The 22412-nt window shown below is 39.7% G+C and overlaps 2 protein-coding genes across 4 annotated transcripts in view; both read right to left on the bottom strand.

Moving 5' to 3' along the window:
* Positions 1-22412, bottom strand: part of ENTREP2 (endosomal transmembrane epsin interactor 2) — a 499108-nt gene that overhangs the window by 133222 nt on the left and 343474 nt on the right. The window lies entirely within an intron of this gene.
* On the bottom strand, positions 3436-5079 carry NSMCE3 (NSE3 homolog, SMC5-SMC6 complex component). Its single transcript, XM_059180192.1, has one exon. It carries the CDS (start codon positions 4955-4957, stop codon positions 4091-4093), a length of 867 nt encoding a protein of 288 aa, XP_059036175.1. The 5' UTR covers positions 4958-5079; the 3' UTR covers positions 3436-4090.

Here is a 22412-nt window from a genome sequence, read left to right as displayed (position 1 = left end):
TTATAGGCTAATTCCCCTTATGACCCAAAACATACAATTTATAAATTTTTAGCAAATAAAAAAATAATTGTTTTAAAATGTATCATCCACAAGAAGGATTTGTCCCAGGATTGCTAGGTATCAGAAAAACCTACCAGTGTTACTACACTAAACTACATTAAAAAGTATACTGAAATTGCGGTGTAAAAACAAAAATTTAATCATCTAGCAGTTTAATAAAGAATATGATACAACTTAAAAAAAAAAAACTATTCATAATTTTTCCAAACATCTTTAAGCAAGCTAGGAACAGGTGGGATATTTAAAAATACAAATAAGGATATTTATGGGAAAGAAAACTGAAACCAAACATAGTTAATACAATATCTTAAAAATTATTTTTTTTAAATCAGGAACATTCTTGAGGCCTGATGTTGCCACTCCTTTTCAAGAATGTATTGCAGTTCCAAGCCAATGCAGATAAGTCAAGACCAAAATGAAAGCTGTAAGAATTGAAAAGGATAAAAAACCCTTACGTTATGATGCTATAGAATTAAAATGGCATGGTATTGGCAAAGGGATAGGAAATCATATAAATCAATTTAGTCCCTGCCAAAATTTATATGTATGTGAAATACTGTATATAATAGAGAGCATATTATAAATCAGTGTGGATAAACGATGAGAAGTTGGTGCTAGGCAATCCATATAGAAAAAAATGAATATTATATCCATACCTCATATCATATGCAAAAACAGATTTAAAACATAAATGTGAAAGTCAAACATTTTTAACACTTACTAGGATTAAGGAGACTTTTTACTAAAGCCCTACACAAAAAATATAGCCCTTAAAAATAAAACATTGATGATTTTGACACATTAAAACTAAATCATCTGTATGACCAAAAAAAAAAGTGAAATGTGATAAGACGTTTGCCCTAGATATAACAGACAATAGATTAATATGCAGAACATATAAAGAAATCAAACAAATGAATCAAAAATAGAAAAAGTCTAACAGATATAAAATTTGATGGCAAAAAAAAAGATAATGTCACTAGTAAACTAGAGATGCAAGTTAATACTATAGCAAATCATCACTACATACCCACAGTAGGGCTGGAAGGGTTGATTTTCGCAAGGGCGGGGTCAGTGAGAAAGATCTCTACAATGTTGGCAAATTGTAATTTAACACAAGCTCCAGAGCAATCTGGCAATGCCCCATGATCTATTTATTTCTGACTAGAGAAACTTGCATGTGCCTAAGGAAGTGCTATACACTGCAGGCAAATTGCAAAAAATTGGAAAGGGCCTGTCCAACCATTAGGAAATGGATAACTGTTAATTTTTCTCCACCTGAAGGAACAACTATAAAGAACAAATCAGATGTTTGTGGCTGAACAAGGTGAGTTAAAACAGCAAGTTGCAAGAGTATAGTATAATACGCCCTATATAAGTCATAGAAGCTCACAAAATACTACATATTGTTCATATATGTATGTGGGGGGTGGGTAAAAGTGTTAAGTCATACCATGGGGGTGAGTAAAAGTGTTAAGTCATACCATGGAATGATGTCCACAAACTTTTGACCATCTGGGAAGGGTAAAAAGAAAAGACAGAGGGCTTCATCTGGCCTATAATGTTTTACATTTTAAAATCTGAGGGCACTTTGGCAGGCTCAGGAGGAAAACATGCAACTCTTGATCTCAGAGTGGTGAGTGCAAATCCCATGTTGGGTGTAGAGACTCCTTAAAATAAATAAAAATTTGAAAAAAGTAAAAAAAGATCAAATCTGAAGCAAAATGGTAATTCATTAAAGGTCAGTTGTTAACATCTCTATGGAAAAGTATAGGAGTGGGAAAAGAGATCTGTTTCAAACGGAACTGATAGCTGGTTCTGGTTTTGACCGTACGGGTGAAAATACCAGTGCTAAAACACTCCAGAAGGGGATTCAGTCAGTGAGGTAAGGGACCAGTAAGCAGGATGCTCAGTTACAAGGTAATTTATACACTGAAATAAAATGCAAACCAAGAAAAAATGCCTTCAAGGACCAATTATATTCCACTGATGAAATAAATGCAAATTCTAATTCAAGAGAATGAAATAAAACACAGTAACCTATCACATTCTTCTATACTGCTACAAACCCACCATAGACCCTTCTAGGGGTCATTTAGTCCAGGGTTGATCAAATCCACTTTTGTTGTTGTTAGCTGAAGTTAAATTATCTCATTTCAGCGTTAATTTGTAATAGCTTTTCAAACAATCACTTATTCACCCACTGAATAATTATTTGTCGAATCTGAGGACTATAAACAGCATTTTGCCAGAGGCTATGGGAATACAATGGGAGGAGACTAGGAGCTCTTTTCTTTGGACTCATTTAATCTATGTAACAAACTATGATATAGTTACTGTTTTTCCCATTTTATAGGTAAAATGAGACTCAAAGAACTTAAAATCTACCCCAAAACACTATGCTGACATAACATCAGCCCTAATACAAATTCTGTTTGTCAGACAACCTCAAAACCCATACCCTTTCACTATACAGTTAGCTCTCAAGCCCAGAATAGGACTTTTGTCTGTCCTGCTCTGCTCATACGGGCTGTACTCACAATATACCAGGAGTTACATTTTTCCAAGCACCAGACAGTAGAGACGGGCTAGAAGAATACTGATACAACTTTTGAACCAGTAACTCCTACTCTGTGATTGAGAAGATAATGACAGGAAACCTGAGAACAAAACAAACAACAAACAAAAACTTTACTGTAGACCCAAGATTAAAAAATAAATTTAAAAAGTTAAGGAACAAAGTTAACAACTAAAATCCTCCACACCAGGCATTTGTACCAAGAACTTTGCATATACTTCTAAAATCTAATTACCACATTATCACACATAGCATGGGCATCATCAGCTTATTTCACAGGTGAGGAAATATCTGTATACAAACAACATGCCTAAATTAACAGAGCTAGTTACATGAAGCCTGGATCTGAACCAGGTAGTGATTCCCAAGTGGGCATGGTTAATCACTAACAGTTTTATCCAATTTTTTTGTACCCAATGAGAAATGTATTTTCTTCCTTTTCCTTTTTAAAGATTTTATTTATTCATCTGAGAGAGAGAGTGAGCGAGCGAGCGAGCACAAGCAGGGGGAGAGGCAGAGGGAGAAGCCGACTCCCTGTGAGGCTTGACCCCAAGACCCAGAGATCATGAATTGCGCTTAACCATATGAGCCACCCAGAAGCCCCCAAGAAATGTTTTTTTTTCTATTTTAGATCGTGATCCAATATGTACATACCCATATAAAAGTAAGCTAGCTTCTACAAAACATTATTTACCTTAATAGTGTGTATTAAGAAAAAAGTTTTTAAGATGCTGCTTTTGAGTCATGAAATTACTATCTCATTAACCATGATTAAAAAAAGCACAATGCTTAATTGCTTCAAAGATATAGTATTTATTAGAACTATAGCAGCAAAAAAAGGGGATAAAAAGGAAAAAACTAAATGGCACTAAGTGGTCAGTCACAGAGCTGACTGATAATTATGAATATTTAAAAAATTGCTATTCAGAGAAAATACAATAGGTACATTACTTAGATGATGCATAATGCTTATATACATAGGAAACATAAATATAAAATAGCTGTCTTAAGGTAAAAAAGGATATAGACAATTACATTTTAATTTTTAATTTATAAAGTGTTTTATTTTAACTTACAAACTACTAAGAGACCAGATTATATCCACTTCGCTTTTATTTTCTTGGCGCCAAAACAATTCACCGATGTGTTCTTGTTTAAATACCTGTTCCAGATCATGGTACAAAGTTTTTCATTCAGTTGTATAATGTTAGGTAAACTTTTATGCCAAAATATACAGCGGTAAAACAAATCAAACCAAAAATCCTCTCCTAATATTTTTAAAAGTGAGAAGCTGGAACCAAATAACTGACAATATTAAAAGAGAACAGAGGTTTGCAAGAACCTCCTAAAGCCACACACATTTAAGCGTTACAGTAATACGCTTCCCCCCCCTACCCCTTCACCCAGTGCCTTTGACCTTCCCCAGAAACCCCTCAGAATTTGTCTCAGACTTCAAGAGGAGGGGGCTGGTCCACTTGTCTCTGGCCTGGCTCTGGCCTCCTCATCTGCCAAAGCCTCACAGTACTGTGCTGGCCAGTCCTTGGGGTCTTGATTATGGACTTTGGCCACAAACTTAAGAACTTTCATCTTGCTGGTTTCCAGGTTGGTTCGGGGGCCCCACTGCAATTCATAGTCTACGGGATCAGTGTGGGGTATCCGCCGGTACTCCAGGTAACGCTGCCGCACGAATTCTTCGGTGATAAGTTTCTTTGGGTCCCCAAACACTAAATGCTTCTTTGTGGGGTACACCCCTAAGCGACGCAGGAAGTCCCAGACCTCCGTTTCCTTGATGGTATTGCCCTTCATAAAGATGAGACCCAAAACAATCATCAGGAGGCCGGTGGTGGGCGTGCCCTGATCGCCTCTCACCTCCGCATCCTCCTCCACCGGTTCCAGGGTGTTGATCAGGATGTAGGTGTTGCTTTTGGGTTCCAGTTCCACCAGCTTGTACCCGAAGACGTACTCGAGGCGCTCGGCGGCCAGTTTGAGGAGGTCCGGGAAGATGTCCTTGTAGTCCCCGATGACGTGCTTCAGTATGTCCGTGCGCTTGATCGGGATCTTCTTCTGGTCCTTAATCAGCAAGAACTGCACCAGCTCGGCTACCTTCAGCTCCAGCTGCTGCTGGGACCTGGGTCCCACCTCCGGGGAGGCCTCGGCCCGGCGGGAACCCTGGGACGAAGCGCTCCGGGCCTCCTGGGAGCTGCCCGCCCCACGGGAGGTGCTCGGGGCCTCCTCGGCGGCGCCGCGGCCCCAGTCCCTCTCCCTCTCCCTCTCCGCCTGGGAGTTAGGGCGGCCCCGGCTCCTCGGTTTCTGCAACATGTCCCCGGCGGCGCGAGCCGTAACGGGCGGCGGCGGCAGCAGCTGCGGCGGCCGCGGCGGCTGCAGGATCGCAGCGGGGAGCGGGAATTGTGGGTTGGCGCGCGGCACGTCTGGGCGGCCGTGGGCGGGGCCAGGGGGGGCGCGCGTTGCATCATGGAGACTGCGCCTGCGTCGGCGGAGACTGCGCGTTGCGTCGGGGGCGTCTGCCCGGCAGCGGCGGCGGCAGCAGCGGCAGGGGCCCCGCGGCGGCGGCAATACCTGTAGTCCCGGCGGTGGTTCTCCTTGTAATTTAGAGCGTTGTCCTCACCAAACCACCCAGAGAAGAGGAACCGAAACTCCTAAGTCTGCGGCTAAGTTCAGGACCACACTCCCTGGCAAGCACTGCAGAAAGTGAGTATTAAGAGTGGTAAAATCGCTAATAGTTTCAAAAAAGTCTGAAAGTGGGAGAAAAGTAGGGTGAAGAGGAAGGTGAGAGCGTCAAGGTGAGACAGAAGCGTTTCCTGCCACACAAAACGACGTTAAGAAGAATAAAAGACCCAGATCACTCCCTCCCCTCGGCTTAGGTTCAAACCCACACAACCGTTCACCCGCCAGCCCCTAAGACTTGACTAAAAGTGAGTGGTAAAAAGGCAAGCTTGCCTTGCAACCAGGACTCTTCTTAACCGCCTTTTCACTCTTTTCAGTATTTACGGTCTATGCATTAAACTCCCTCTGCTCAACAGCTAGGACAAAACCACCCCCTAAAGCACGTTACAGTGAGGTCTTCCCGCGTCTGTCTTTTGGAAAGCACTTGCTCCCGTAAACTGCCTTGGGCCCGCAATCACAATTTCAGCAGAAGTGGCTAAGAAGAGGGCTGCAAACAGAAACGTGATCCCTCAAGAGATCCCCATCTAATTTGGGGCATCACTGATCAAGAACTGCCATAATGTGAATCTCTTAAATTAAATCTTCTTAATTTTTAATATCTTAGCCTTGGGGCCCAATGAGAAAGAAAAGAGAACCCAGGAGTGCCATTCTTCATAATCTGTGATGTGTGCACTTTACAGATATATTTTTAATTGTGCAGCTCCAATAGCCAACATGAGTCATTTCATTAACTGAAGCCATCTGCAGTCTGCTGCTATTACTTCTGCAGATCTTAGCAAATGGGTTCCTTTTCTATTTACTGTCTTGAAGAGAAGAAACTGAATTTCCTACTTTGTCTTTTTAAAGCTGCCCAGAAAGTGGGAAAACTAAAAAGAACCAAATCAAATTGAGTTCCTCTTTAATGCAAATATATTCAAAGGAAAGCAATTCAAAACACATTATTTGAATAATGGCATCAAAACACAACCCTATTAAAATTTCATTAAGTGCTAGTAACATAAAATTTTTGTAATTCAATATGAAAATGCAATCTGATAATGGCCCTGGAACTGCAAATCTAAATGTAAAATGATATTCCATGTTGTGATGCAAGTAGGCTAAGATCTGGGAAACTATGAGTAATAACTTTCTGTTCCACACAAGGTCTAACAACAATATATCCTCAAGCATGCATCTTAATGACAGACGCTTACTAAGAAAAACAAATATATCATCAAGGCATTCTTTTTTTTTTTTTTTCTTTTACAATGAAAATTCCTCTGCTTCATTTTCCTTCCTTATAAATTTGGACTTTTGTTAAAACTCCTGCAATCAAGAATTCTGCAGAGGTCCCTCCAGAAGGATCAATTGTACCCTGAATTTAAAAAAAGAAAGAAGGAGGGAGTGAGAGAAGGAAATCAGCAACCGACAGAGGAGAGAGAAATGGAAAATGAGATGAAAACCTTTGTCAACAATTGGGCTGCATTTTCAGTATAAATCTGCAGTGTCCTTCAGCAGCATCTTAATTCAGATTGTTATACTCAAAATAAGTCAGAAAAGATACTGGTTAAAACACCTCTCTACCCTGTCCAGGAGAATACAGGTGAGAAAATACAGAAATGTAATAATAGTATTCGAATGAACTTTAGGCATTGCATGAAGTCATCCAGACCACCCTTCATTTGAGAATGACATGGATGTTTGGGGAAAAACTATAGTGGTGATGATGGTAATAACAACACTGACAGTAATTATAATACATAAACAACAGATGACAGTTATTACAAAGGTAACTGTGGGTCAAACTCTAAGTGGTCTACATGTATTGCACTTCATTTAATCACCATGACAACCCTATAAGACCTGTGTGTGGTGGTTTTCTACTCACAAAGGAAGAAACTGAGGCACAGAGGAAAATATTAACTGTTTGAGATCCTACAGCAAGTAAGTGGTGGATCTGGTCCTAAATGAAGACCGCGTCCTTCTGGACAAATATGATGTCCTTGAAAAAGCGAAGGTATGGAGTTAGATGGACCTACGTTAGAAAACTTTGTGATCCCAGGGGAGCTACTGACACTCCTTTCTGTCTCCAGATCAACAAAATGAGATTACCATAGTCTTTCCTTATCCCGAGGGAATATGTTCCAAGACCCTCAGTGGATGCTGAAACTGCAGATACCACTGATTCCTATATATACTGTTTTTTACTATCATGCATATATACCTATGATAAAGTTTACCAGTTAGGCCCAGTTAAAGATGAAAAAGAATAACAATAACAAAACAGAATTATAACAGTATATTTAATTAAAGTTATGTAAATATGGTCTGTCTCAAAATGTCACCCTTCTTATGATGTGAGATGATAAAAGGCCTACATGATGAGATAAAGTGAGTGAATGACACAGCACTGTGATGTAGTGTTAGCCTGTTACTGACCTGAGAGGAGTCAGGATTGTCTGCTTGCACAGGGCAGCTGACCAATTGTAACTGAGAGTGAAAAGTGAAACTACAGTTAAGGGGGGGTCTACTCTAATAACCCAGGCATCAGGGAACTAATGAGATAGGCTTGTCAAGTACCTAGCTGGAGTCTGGGACAGAGAAGTTGGTAAGTTTGTTTCTTTCCACAGGGTTTATGTTAAGGAAAATATCTGAGGACTCTACAAAGCTCTATGTAGAATGTTGTTTACTAACATGAAACACTTGTACACACAAAAATGAGGAAAAGTTCTGGAAAGAAATCTGTCGAGATGCTATTAATTATTTTCTTTTAAAAATGAAATTCAGTGTTGATTGTCTTGCTTGGGAGATAAAAGCCTGCTGCCCTGACCCCCCCCCCCCCGCCCGCCTGCTGCTCTGCCTACTTGTGATCTTTCTCTCTCTCTCTTTCTGTCAAATGAATAAAAATAAAACAAAATAAAAAGAAATATGTTCTCAATGATTTTAACTTCCCATGACACCATCCATGCTCCAGCAGTTGTACACATTCAGATTTTCAGCAAATTCAGTGTGACTTAAATATGACACTTGTGACTTTGTTCAGCCAGTGAAGTAATAAAGACAAGTGGGGTTTGTTTGCTTTTGTTTTGTTTTGTTTAAGATTTATTTATTTGACAGAAACCATGAGAGAGGGAATATAAGCAGGGGGAGTGGGAGAGGAGGAAATCAATGCGGGGCTGTATGCTAGGACCCTGGCATCATGACTTGAGCCAAAGGCAGGTGTTTAACAACTGAGCCATCCAGGTGTCCCAAGACAAGAGGTTTAAAAAGAAAAACATTTTCAGTTTTTGTTAATGACCTTAATACTTTTATTAGACCCAAAAGAAAAAAAAAAAGAAAAATTCTTTGAGGCAGAATTTAGCTAGCTAAGATCTCGAATGCATTGAACAAAGAAATGCCTACCGGTTACCAGTTGCTCTTTAGATGTCTCTGAGTAATTAATTGCTTTATTTCATCTCCTTGGTAGCAAATGACTGCCAACAAGCTCTAATCATCTTTATTATCTACTGGATTTTCCTCTTCATTCACTGGTGTTTCTTGCAGAACCAGAGAAAGATTTTAAATTTCCTGCCAACCACATAGTGCAAAAAGCAGGTAAGGGCTTTCAGGGGAGAAAAGCAATGATAAAAGCATGCAGCCACCATATATGAGCAGCTTCTCTGCCTTTTCCAGTCAAAGAAAGTGGGACAGTGTGCAGCATGTGAGCAAAGGAGTTGGAGTGGGGGAGGCAGATACTATTTTGGTGAGTAGACAGGAGGAAAAGGATTCCAGATACTATAATTAATGGTTGCAATAAAATCCCTTGTGTCCACTCATTTGTAAAAGATCCGTACAGGTTAAATCACACAATAGGACTCCTCAATAACACTTTGTCCCTCATGGAAGAACACTTTAAATGACAACAGGGCTTCCACCAACAGAGCTGGTTGAAGGGGCTGGAGAGGTGGAGCTTGAGGAGAAAGCTCTTTCTAAGCATTGCAGCCATTTGGTCCAGAAACACCTTCTTAGACTCTTTACAAAAAATAAAAACCTTCCAGTTACACAGGGCCTTTTACTTACAGAAATCATTAAGGTCTAGTAAATTATAAAATTATAGACACATAAGGTCTCAAGAGTAGCCAGTAAGTTTCATGTTTGCTTGTTTTGCCTCTTGCACTGCATCTTTTCTCCTTTAGGAAAAGATGCTTCTTCCAACCTCTACGAGACCATGTTAAGGCTCTCCCTTTCTTTCCTGGGTGCAGGAGATTCAGACCAGCCACAGCGACTGGTTCAGAAGTCCAGTCAGCATCCTTTCAGAGGTTCACATAAGTTCTTTCTCCACGCCAAGAAGCGGAGTGGTGACGTTAAGCCTAGCCACCTTTGCCTTTGCTTGGACATAGCCTGCCTCATGGTGAAGCCAACTCAAAGATCTAAGGAGATGGAGAAATAGTCCTAATGCTGCCATTTGAATTCCTGGATCCCAACTTCAAGGTCAGATTCCTGGGGATAGCTACTTAGGGAAGCAAGTCAAATCACCTTTTGCTTTATCTGGTTCCAATTGGTTCTTTTCCCTTGAAACCTGAAAAATTCTGGCTAAACATTATCCAAACTCAATTAAGCAGGAGAAAAGTAGGTATTAAGGAATGAGACTTGGTTTCAAGAGAATGGAGCTATACAACGTGAATATTACCTATAAGGTTATTAAACACAATGAGAGGTGATCTCAATACAATTTGGCATTTTTACTATTTCTGGGCATGATCTGTGGTTGAGAAATGCTCTTATGATTTTAACTGCTAGCAATAAGGCCAAAGTAGAAATCATGAAAGACCGCTTTTCCATGTAGAATGTACATATGAGCTAATCTGGTGATTTAACACTGAAGAAAGAAGTTTCAGACAACCTAGAACATATCTTAAAGTATTTGTTATTCTAGAGTAGCTGTGTTCTCCATTTTTAACACAAAGCATTTTGCCACACCTTTCAAGGTGACAGAAATCTCATTCTTTTCTTGTAGGTTTCACTATCGCCTACAATAGAGGTATACTCACAGGGCAAGGACACTAAGGAGGAGAATGGACAAGGCTAGTACTCAGAGAGGGGCAAGACAGATAAGCTGTTTGGAGAAAAATGAACAAATTGAAATGGATTAAGAATAAAAAGTGAATGAGAAAGAAATGAAAATACTGAAGGTAGACAAGAAAAACCTCACATGTATACATAACTGGTGGTCCTGAAGAAGATAACAGTTATAAACTGAAAACCAGAAATAATATTCAGAGATGGCTGTAGGAATCCTGGACAGATGGTGGGTATGCACAGACCCCTTATCTTTGGTCCCTTCTCCTTCCTGGTTCCATCCTTTGAGCTCCCTTGAGCTAAATAAGCAACAAAAGCAGGTATGCATTCAAGGCTGGAGAGTACACAAAAGCCATGGGTGCTCCAAAATCTGCAAAGGAGAGTGTACAGGCTTCTTCCTCTCTGAGATGCAAGAGAGCGCTTGGGTACCTGGTAAGGAGAAAGCCTGCCCCTTCCCAAAGACTGGGAAGACCCAAGATCATATGGTACTTGTGGGTATTCAGCTGGCAGAAAGCCAGGTCTCTCTTTTGAGAGAGCCTACAGCTTTGAGGGTAGTTCTTCAAGAGCCTGTCCAGGCTGCTGACTAATTGCCCTCAGAGGAAGCCTTACTGGAAGGTCAAATGCTATCAAGCCTTGATGTTGGGAGAGGCCTTGAGCAGTTTCAAGCCCATTCAGCCTGGACTCCAAGAGGCCGCATCATGGTGCCTCGGGAGACATGTAAACAGTGTGTTCTTTGATTCACAGTGGCTCATAAAAGCAAAGTCTGCTGTGCCAGAAACTTCTAGGCCTCTGGCCACCTGCCAGCCTACTTACCATTAACTCCAGCAGCATGAAGTGTAGAGGAATGAAAGAAGTGCAGAACCTGGCACAGGTGAAATAAGAAAATGGCTCATTAAAGACAACCCAAGAATTTAGAGAAGCAGTAAAACTGACAAAGAGCTACATTGACCAAGAAAGAACACCCAAATTAATAAAATCAGGAATGAAGGAGGGGATATCACTACCAACCTTGAAAAAAATTAGAATGCTATGAGCAATAGAAAACAATAAATCAGATAAATTTGGTGAAATGGAAAAATTCCTGAAAGTCACAGGTTTCAAGAAGAAATAGAAAATATAAATAGGCCTAAAACAAAGAAAGATTGAATTAGTAGTTTAAAAACCTCCCACAAAGAAAAATCCAGATCCAGGTGGTTTCATTGGTGAATTCTACCAAAATTCTTGTAAAAATAATTTAAACCAACTTTTTACAAACTCCTTCAGAAAACTGAAAAGCCAATTCCCAGCTCATTCTGAGTCCAGTATTATCTTGATACCAAAACCAGACAGTAGGAAAACTACAAACCAACATCCCTTATGAACACAGATGCAAAAATCCTTATCAAAATAGTAGCAAATTAAATCTAATAATATATAAAGCAGATTGAAGACAATCCCTATCAAAATTCCAGCTGCATTTTGTACAGAAATTGACAGACTGATCCTAAAATACATAAGGAAATTCAAGAGAGACAGAATAGCCAGAACACTTAAAAAAGAACAGGAGGACTCACATTTCCTCACACTTCTACAATATGTTAAAACTTACTACAACACTATGTTAATCAAAGCTGGCCCAAGCATAAACATATTGTTATGGGATGAATTGTGTCTCCCTCCTCCTCAAATTTATAAATTTACGTCCCAATTCCTAGTACCTCAGAATGTGACTGAATTTGGAAGTAAGGTCTTTAAATGGGTAAAGTTAAAATGAGGTCATTAGAGAGGGCTGCTAATCCAATAAGACTGATGCCGTCAGAAGGACACCATTCTTCTTCACCCCTGAAAGAAACACCAGGCATGTGTGCACACAGAGAGAAGGCCATGTGAGGACAGAGTGAAAAGGCAGTGGTCTGCAAGTCAAGAAGAGAGGCTCAGGAGAAACCACACTAATGAACAGTTTGATCTTGCACTTCTAGCCTCCAGATTGTTAGAAAATAAGTTTCCGTTGTTTAAGCCATCCAGTCTGTGGTAGTTTGTAATGGCAGCTCTGGTAAACTGATACACATAGAGAGCAATGGAGCAGAAGTGAGAGTGCAAAAGTAAATCCATACATCCATGGTTAGAAAGAGGGACCGAGGTAATTCAATGAAGGGTAAAAAGAGATGGTGCTGGGATAATGGATATTCACATGCAAAAGAATCAATTGGACCCTGACCTCATACCACATACAAAATTAACTCAAAGTAGAAGATGGGCCTAAATGTAAGAATTAAAACCATAAAACTCTTAGAATGAAACACAGGAGCAAATTTCATGGCCTTGGGTTTGTCAATGACCTCTTAGATAAGAAACTAAAAGCAGAAGTGATAAACAAGAAGATTTGTAAGCTGTACTTCATCAATGTTAAAAAATTGTGTCCAAGGATACGCAAGAAAGTGAAAAAGTTAGGGCACCTGGGTGGCTTAGTGGGTTAAGCCTCTGCCTTTGGCTCGGGTCATGATCTCAGGGTCCTGGGATCGAGCCCCACATCAGGCTCTCTGCTCGGCAGGGCCTGCTTCCTCCTCTATCTATGCCTTCCTCTCTGCCTACTTGTGATCTCTCTCTCTCTGTCAAATAAATAAATAAAATATTAAAAAAAAATTGAAAAGGCAGTCTACACACTCTAGGGGAAATTGTTTGCAAATCATGTATCTAATAAGGGACATATATGCAGAAAATAAAACAACTCTTGGAACATAAGAAGATGACAGAAATCCAGTTGTAAAACTGGGCAAAATATTTGAATAGACATGTCTCCAAAGATGTAAGAATGGCTAATCACATGAAGAAATGTACAACATAATTAGTCATTAGGGGAATCCAAATCAAAACCATAATGGTCTACCACTTCACGCTCCAGAATGGCTATAAACAAAAAAGGCAGATAATATCAAGGGTTAGCAAGGAGGCAGAGGGATTGGAAACCTCAGATATTGCTGGTGGGAATATAAAGTGGTACAACTTCTGTGGAACACAGTTTTATTCTGGGGAATGGGGAATGACCACTAAAGGGTATGAGATTTCTTTTTGGGATGATTGAAAATGTGACAAAATTAGATAATTATGGTTGCATAACTCTGAAGTATGCTAAAAAATATTGTATACTGTAAACAAGTATATTAATAAATCTGTTTTAAAAAGAACCCAAAGAAGGTCAAGCTGAAGAATCTTGAATAATTTTTTCCTTCTGAAGTATAATGAAGTGAAACAGAAGACAAAGAAAACAGTAGTGAGAACCACTGAATGGATGCAGTTAAGACACTTTCTGGATCAACAGCAACAGAAAGAATTTGTAATTAAAAAGTTAAATTGAATGGAGCAGAGTCTACTGTTGAAACAGTGATTTTTGCCATTAGCACAAAAATGTTTCTATTTTGGGCAATTAATGAACATTTTTATGATACATGGTTTATGGAACATAGTTTCATCCTTCCTCGGCCACCAGTTTCCTCTGGGTCCTGGAAGACCTCTCACTGGTTAGGTCTCAGCCTCTTCACCAGCAAAAAGGTAGGGGTGAGTTAGGCAAACTCTTTTCAGCTGTAAAACACTATTAATATATGAAAGAATTCTGAGGGGCACTTGGTTGGCTCAGTTAGGCATCCAACTCTTGATTTGGGCTCAGGTCATGATCTCAGGTTTGTGAGATTGTGCTCTGCATCACGCTCTGCACAGGGTGTGGTTTCTTTTAGGATTCTCTCTTTCTCTCTAATAAAATATGTGTGTGTGTGTGTGTGTGTGTGTGTGTGTGTGTGTATGTATTTATATAAAAGAATTCTAAATCAGAAATCATACACACGTGTTAAAAAGGAAATAGAAAGCCCCTCCTGAAAGTAACATTTAAAGAAATACCTGGTTCCTCGTTTATTAGATGTCAGTATGCTGGACCATCCTGAGCTTCCCAGAGCATATGCTGGTAAAACAATAAATTTCCTAACTTGTCTCCATTTTTCCTTAAGCGACACAATTCTGTGACTTCTAGGACAAGTGGAGGTCTCCATTTAAAACTACTCTGTGGGAATGAATCTTTAACAGCAGCAAAATATCTTGAAGAAATGGGGGCTTGTTTCTCCTGCTTCCTGCCATCCTGTAACAGAGACACCAGAGAAAGGTAGGCTTTGGGGGGTTGCCTTGGCCCTTGGGTATTCTTGAGAGGAGAGCAAAATTAAAAGATAGGTCATAAAGTCAATCATGCAGGCATCAGGATCCTTTCAGAATTGGACCGACCTGCTTATGAGCAAGAACAAGTACCTGTTCTCTCAAAGAGATCTACAGTATCGAAACATACCAACCTCACTATGAAAATAGCTTCTGAATTAAGCCTAGTGCAATATGTATAACTTAATTCAGGATATTCACAAAAATGCAAAATCAGTTAACATCTGCAAAAGTATGTATTTATAAAAAGGTGTATTTATGATACATGATTTTAAACTAAAACCTTCTTTGTTTTACAAGCTTATTTTTTATTTCTTCATATAACCCTGAACTGAAGGCAAGATCTACTGCAATGAAAAATAAAGTAGCAGCCTCCCACCCTCCCCCCCAAAAGCGGTTCAGACACATACAATGGATTAATAAGCAAGTCACACACAATTTTAGGTACACATGTGCTCCTGATTGGGCCCAACCTTGACATGATCTCTCTTACCCTGACGTCATCACTTTACTAAGCTACATTCCATTAAATGAACTGAATTTGGTTCCCACCCTGTCTTAATTATGACAGCTGGGAACAGTGAGGTTCTATACAAGAACCCTATCAGGATCATGAAACTTAATAAAATCCAGTGCGAGCATGATTCAGGGGAGACGTGTCACCTCATCGATCTTGGGGTTCTGTCCACTCATTTGGCTGACCAGATTTCAAGTGGACCTTCTGAAAGGCTGCCCATCTGGTAGAAAAAGATAATCCTAACTGTAAAAGAAGATAACGAAGAACAGTGACAATCGTTTTTTCAGTTAATACAGAAAACGAGTATTTTCAAAGACTAAGAATTGATGTAAAGTATCTTCCTACCTAGGGGAAACAGAAAGTCAGATGCTCTGTCCTTTGTACATGGGCAACCCTTTCTCTAACTTGGACTCTCACTCACCTGGACAAAAAGGCATAATTGTTGCTTTTCTTAGTATGAAAACTGTTCAAATGAGCAAAATCTGCACTCAACCAGAACTCTCACTTCTGTTTACTTGTCTTCCAGCATTAAAAGACTGAATGCTATCCTATTTCCATGAAAACTTGCAAATCATTTAGGGCATATCTAACAACCCTGCTAAACAGAGAAGTTGGCCACCTCATTTGTTACAAAGTTACTAGTTCTCTAAGAAGGTACCCTGAGAAACTCAATATTAAAGGAACCTTAGTCCCCTATCCTCTAAGGCTTTCCTTGCATGTACAGGAGATGTTTTGGCTGCTAGTGGAGCTTTCAGAAGGCTTGAACAAAGAAAATATTAAGAATGGCATTCCAGGCAATAAACAAGTTTGATCTCATTTGGACAAAAGGAGGCACAAATAAGTCCTAGGGAAGGAAGAAACAGAGAATGGGTAAGACAGAACACACATTTTAATGTCAGGGAAAAAGGCAACTTTATAAATACAAATATGCTAATTGGGGGGAAATCAGATGGGGTGATGAACCATGAGAGACTGTGGACTGGGAGAAACAAACTGAGGGTTTTGGAAGGGAGGGGGGTAGGGAGATGGGTGAGCCTAATGGTGGGTATTAAGAGAGCACGTATTGCATGGAGCACTGGGTATGGTACATAAACAACGAATCTTGGAACACTAAAAAAAATAATAATAAAAATAAAGTTAGGCATGAAAATAAAAAATATGTTAAACGGCAAACATCTATCAGTGCTGTGGTTGAGAAAAGTGATTCAAGGAAGAGATAAAGCCCCACACCTAAGCTGAGAATCACATGCATCCAGGAAGGAAGAAAGAGCAGAGGGGAACCTGCTGCCTACTTACATGTCTGACCCAGCTGGTTGGCTGCAGTGTTGCTTCCCACAACTAGGAATCCACTGTGGGAGGGACAGCCCTAAATGCACAAGAGGCAGCGGAGCTCGGTTTTCTGAAGGACTCCTGCCTCTTGAAGATGGCAACATACTGTCTTCTGGCTGGATAAACCAGGGCATCTTTCTTGAGAAGTGTGATTTTTTTTAAATTCAGATTTTACTAATCTCACAGGTTTGAGAGAGGTGGTGTGGGAAAAGCAAATGTTAGCTAATTAACTGTTTCCTGGGATCCAATCAGTCATTAAAAATGTGCTTGTGTAATTTTCTTGAGCTGCTCAATTGTTTCTAATTACCATTGGTTCATACTACTCACGCATGTTTTCTTTTCCCTTCACATCTATTTCTAAGCAAATTACCTAATTCAGTGTGGTTATTACTCTGGATTACTCTGGGTATATTACTATATATTGTGAAACTTCACACAGTAATTAATGTGGATATATCTGTTATGCTTAATCCTTTGTGCCCAGGTGTGATTATCAGGTACAAATTACAGAAATTCAGCCCAACTCAATTGCCACTTAATATTAACATCCATTCACTTGTTCATTTGATTAATTGTACTCAAGGGTGATATTTTCTAAATTTATAAGAAAATTATACAGCCCACATAACAAATGACTGGTTTAAGAGTGGACATTGGCCCAGTTCTGGCCAATGAGATACTGAATATTTTGGTGATATGTGGGGGGCGGGGCATCTGAAAAATGTTTACTTGCTCTCAAAAAGAGGTTCACAGGAAAACAATTCCTCTTCTACTAGACATTTTATATCTGCATGTAATGCCTCAAGCAGTGGCCATCATCCAGTGACCATGAGCAGAACTAAACTGATACATCAACATATTGAAACTGGTAGAATGAAAAGCTAGAGAGAATCTGGATCTTGGATGACTTCTCTGGGCTGCTGAACCAACTAACTCTGGAGCAGCCCACCTTTGAACATGTGATTTGAGAAAATTTATGGCCTTTGTCATTGAAGGTTTTGTGAATTGGGTTTTATGTAACTTAGAGCCCAAAGCATCTCAGCTGACATCTGTAAACAAGAGAATCCCAGAAAAGGGAATGTAGCAGTTGGTTGTTCACACTTCACCTGGTGAAGCCAGGGCTCCCAGTTATCCGCCATGTGCCAACCCCCTTCACCTAACTCTGAGATCTATAGATGTTTCAATATCAGCTTGAAATACTGCTGAAGGTTGCGGTACAAGACTGCAAGTTGGCAGTCAGCCTCCCTCTCTATGGCAAAAAGACATTTAGATGTTATTGAGGACCTGCAAAGGTGGAGGAGCTATGATTTGCCCTGATATCTGGAATCTGTAAGTTAGAAAGGCAGAATTTGCTTGGAAGTCCTGTAGATATGTCCTTATATTTCATGGATCTCACCCTAGCCTCAGTGACGCCCATCAGCCAGTGGTTCCTTTTGAGTACCCGCTGAGGAGTTTACTCTCACTATACACTAAACTTCAAAGGATATCACAAACTTCCCATCACTCAATTCACTGTTTCAAGCAGGGTCTTTTCTCTACCTGCCTGATGGACTTGGCATTTTAGCTTCCTAAGGCCATCTTCCAGGAGACTGAATCTTCAGTTCTCTGCCTCTTGGCCTATACTGGTCCCTGACCCCTAAAGCCCTACTCTATGCTACAGACTTCGTTCCCAGTTTTCTTGGAAAGAGAAGACAAGAAGTTATAACCTGAGGGTCTGGAGGTTTTCAGGAGTGCCAATATGTCCTGACTGTGTGGACTCATGCAGCATCCCCAAGTCTAGCCTTGTTTCCTACCTATAACTATTAGTAATATGATGAAGACCAGGAGACAGCTGAGCTCTGAGAGTCCCAGGATGGCCAGCTAGTCACATGTTCTCTCCTGCATCTGATGATGCCTGGGGTGGAGGTGTGTCCAGAGGCTGACCTACTACTGCTCCTGTTGGCCTTTGATAAGGGTACATGCGCTTAGCACAGAGAGCCAAAATCAGTGACTCTACAGACCAAAGATAGTATGGAGAAGCTGCATCTCTGGAAGAGCTCAGAGTGAGAAGCAACTATTCCAAGCCAGAGTTGGAAACCCAGGGGCCTTTGAGCAGGAGAGAGGGAGCCCATATGACCTACCTGAGGTGTTGGCCAGCTGTCTCCATTGACAGAGAAGTTGCAGTGTAGGTCTGAAGAAAATCTAGCTCTATCTGATTCTGAAAATGGACACCATCCCTATTCCTACCCCGCCCTCTGCCATACCTAAAGTGTGACAATGTAGTTTGCCAGCCCAGTTGCCCCTTTCCCCCAGAGGGAAAACAGTCCCACCCTATCTGCCTCCATCTCTTCCTGTTACTCTTTCATGGCCTTAAAGGGGATCTTGCCATAGCCACCAGCTAAGCCCAAACCAGCACTGGGGGAACTCCTAGCAAAATGATCAGGCAGAGCAAACTCACATGTACACTGAAGATGCACAGTGGTTTAAAGAAAGGAGAGAGCCAAATTCCAGAACAGATGGCTACTATGGAGCAGAACAAATAGAAGAAACATAAATAGACTATCAAATAAAAACATAATGAGAACACATAAGGAGATGTTATTAGAGCACAATAAAATGCTTCTAGAACAGAATAATTCTCGATTTTTAAATTTAAAATTCTAGGAGAGGTACTATAAAAGAGAATAGTCCCTGCTGAAAACCAAATCACTTATTTAAAAGGTTCAAGTGAAAGATGCGTCACACAGTACAGGACAGAAGTTAATGGAATAAAAATCAATCACAGGGGAAATATCAAGAGATGAAGGGCAGCGAAGGAGGCAATATTATATAAATCACAGAAGTTTGGGAGAAAAAACATATGACAGAATAAGCAAAGAAACCATTTTTATATGAAATGCAACTCAAGTATTCAGATTTGAAAGGGCTCTTCAAAGGCAGAATTTAGCCCCATCCTTGCTAAAATTTCTGAATTTCAAGAATAGAAAAGTTGTGTAAGCTTCCACACAAAAAGAGTTAAGTTGTTTCTAGAAACAATCAATCTAATATCCCACTTCCCACTTGTAAACCAAAATTCTCTACACAGGCAAGCTATTATTACGTGAGTGCAAAGGGAAAGATTATGGGCCTTGCAGAGTGGGAAGCAGGTGCCCCAGGTGTCCTCTTTGAGAATACTCCAGTATACTCTCACCAAAGAACCAAATCAAACAGGGACCTATGGGACGTGAAGATACTTTAATAAGCATTAGGACAAATCTTACAATATTTATTTTAAAATCTCAATGAACAATGACAACGTGAATGTAAATGATACTACATTTGTTCATCATGATTCTCGAAGTAGAAAAAGGAAGATTTTGGTAAAAGCCTGGGCCCAAACAATCTCAGCATATCCCAGGAATAAGAAGAGGCAGGAGATGGAATATAAGGAAAAATGATTCTAAGGGTCTTGTCCAGGCAGAGTGAGATCAAGAGGACAGTGAAGATACTTCAGTGGGAGGGTGTGCTATTTATTAAGGTATGATCTCTCTGTTCCAAATCCACTGCTCTCTCGTGCTAGGGTTGGATCTCTGAAAGTTATGTTTTTCTTCTGTTAGATGCCTTTCTGTTGGGTTCTTCTAATAAGGGTCAATGGGGTAGCCTGAAAAGTGGGGCAAGGGGTAGGACATGCTTCTTCCTGTTTGCTTGCTCTTCTGGTCAGTAAGGTCCTAGCAATACCCCCTGCCTTGGCATCAGCAATTGATTCCAACCTCTCTGAACACTCGCAAAACCAGCTTCACTGTGCTCTCACACAGGAATGATCAACAGCAAGGTACATCCCTGTAGATACTAAAAAGATATGTGAATATGAGTTACGGTGTTCACCGGTACTTTTGAAAACCAATGAAATGGGCAAATTCCTTGGAAAACAATCAAACAAAACCTATACAAGAAAAAAATGCACAAGGTTATAACAGTCCTGGGAACTACTGAATCTGTAATTCCAAGTTTTCCCTCAAAAAAACCCCAAAAAGCCCAACCTACGAGACTTCACTAGTGAAATCTACTGAATGCTTAAATGAGAGATAACATCAGTCTTAAATGAATGCTTCCAGAAAAGAAAAAGAGGAACTATTCCCATTGTGTTTTATAAAGAAATCACAACTTTAATATAAAAAGCTGACAAGGACATTTTAGAAAAATGAAGATAAAAGGCCAATCTCCCTCACAAATATATAATCAAAAGCCCCGAAGAAAATATTGACAAACAAAATTGAGAGATTCAACATTGAGAAAGCTGAGTTTAATCTAGGAAAAGCAAATTGGCTGAACATTCAAAAGTCAATCAAGGTGATTCACCGTATTAACAGAATAAAGTATATCTTTCATATGGTCATCTCAAAAAAGAAAAGTCAAGGGATAAAATTCAGTATCTATTCATGATCTTAAAAAATACAAACAAAACAGGAAACTCAGAAATCTGGAAAAAGAAGGGAACTTAATTTATCACTGCAAATAATCTGCATTAAACATCACTCTTTATTGTGAAGCATTGAAAATGTTCCTCTGAGATGAGGAGTAAAAGTTGTAAAGATTGAAAAAAAAATTGTCTTTTTCTTTCAAATGACATGATTCTATATGTATAAAATTCAAAAAAAATGTACAGATAAACCATTAGAATTAACAAATTATCAAAGTGGTTGAAGATAAGATCCACATGCATAAATCAGTTTCGTTTCCATTTTTCAATGACAAACAGAAAATGGAATTAAAATAAATGCCATATGTGACACATTTTCCCAAAGATGAATCCCATAAGACTTTGGTACTATAATGTGGTGGCTGCTTCTCCCACCAAGAAGTGGGGACAATTCTTCCACCCCCTCAAACATGGGCTAACTTTGTGACTTGTTTTGAACAACAGAGTGTGGCAGAAGTTGCATCATGTGGATTTTGGAGCCTACGCCTGAAAAGCCCTGCATCTTCTGCTTTTGTCCTCCTGGGAAACTCCCTTTCACAGTGCTGTCTTTGCCGTGGACAGATGCCCCACCCAGACTAATAAGTGATGATAGGAGAGGCATCAAAGTTCTGAATATGTAAGTGAGGCTATTGGAACCGACCACCAAACATCTTCCAGTCATGATCTGAACACCATCATAGGAGGGACTCCAGGCAAGACCAACAGAATACCTATAGAGGGGCACCTGGGTGGCTCAGTGGGTTAAAGCCTCTGCCTTTAGCTCAGTCATGATCCCAGGGAGCCTGCTTCTCCCCTGCCCCTCTCTCTGCCAGCCTCTCTGCCTACTTGTGATCTCTTTATGTCAAATAAATAAATAAAATCTTAAAAACAAAAAGAATACCCAGAAAATCATCAGAGATAATAAACTGTAGGTATTTAAGCCATGACATTTTGAGGTGGTTTGTGGCACAGCAGGAGATAACTGATCACTATGCACAACACTGCCAAAAAAATTAAAGATGGGTAGATAAACAGGATTTATAGATAATGAAAAATATGTAGTATCTCTACTCAGAAACTTATAAAACAAAATATTATCAAAAGAAATTAAAGATGATCCAAATAAATATTCATAGGATGGAAAACACACTGTGGTAAAAATGTCAATTATCTCCATATTGATTTACTGATCCACTATAATCCCATCAGAAATTCTAGCAGGGTTTCCTTGTAGAATTTGACAAGCTGACTGCAAAATTTACACAAGAATGTAAAGGGCCATGAATAGCCAAACAATCTTAAAGAATAAAGTGCTTACTTTATTGGATACCAAGATTTACTTACAAAGTTTTAGTTATTTAAGAGAATGTATGATAAAGACAAAAAGCCAAAAAAGCAAATAGAGAATCTAGGAAGAGATCCATAGATACAAGAATACTTCTACATCACAGGGATGATATTGCACAGCAATGACGGAAGACTATCTTTCAAATAATTGGGTCTAGGTCAATTGGATATTATGTGGAAAAATATATCCATATTTATGTGGAAAAATAAAACTATATTTTTGTATTATAAAAAAACTAACTCTCAGTAAGTTATAGTTGTAAATT

This window comes from Mustela lutreola, chromosome 7, assembly GCF_030435805.1.
Source record: "Mustela lutreola isolate mMusLut2 chromosome 7, mMusLut2.pri, whole genome shotgun sequence".
NCBI lineage: Eukaryota > Metazoa > Chordata > Mammalia > Carnivora > Mustelidae > Mustela > Mustela lutreola.
The sequence above is the reverse complement of the archived record's forward strand: the minus strand, read 5'-3'. Positions and strand labels throughout refer to the sequence as shown.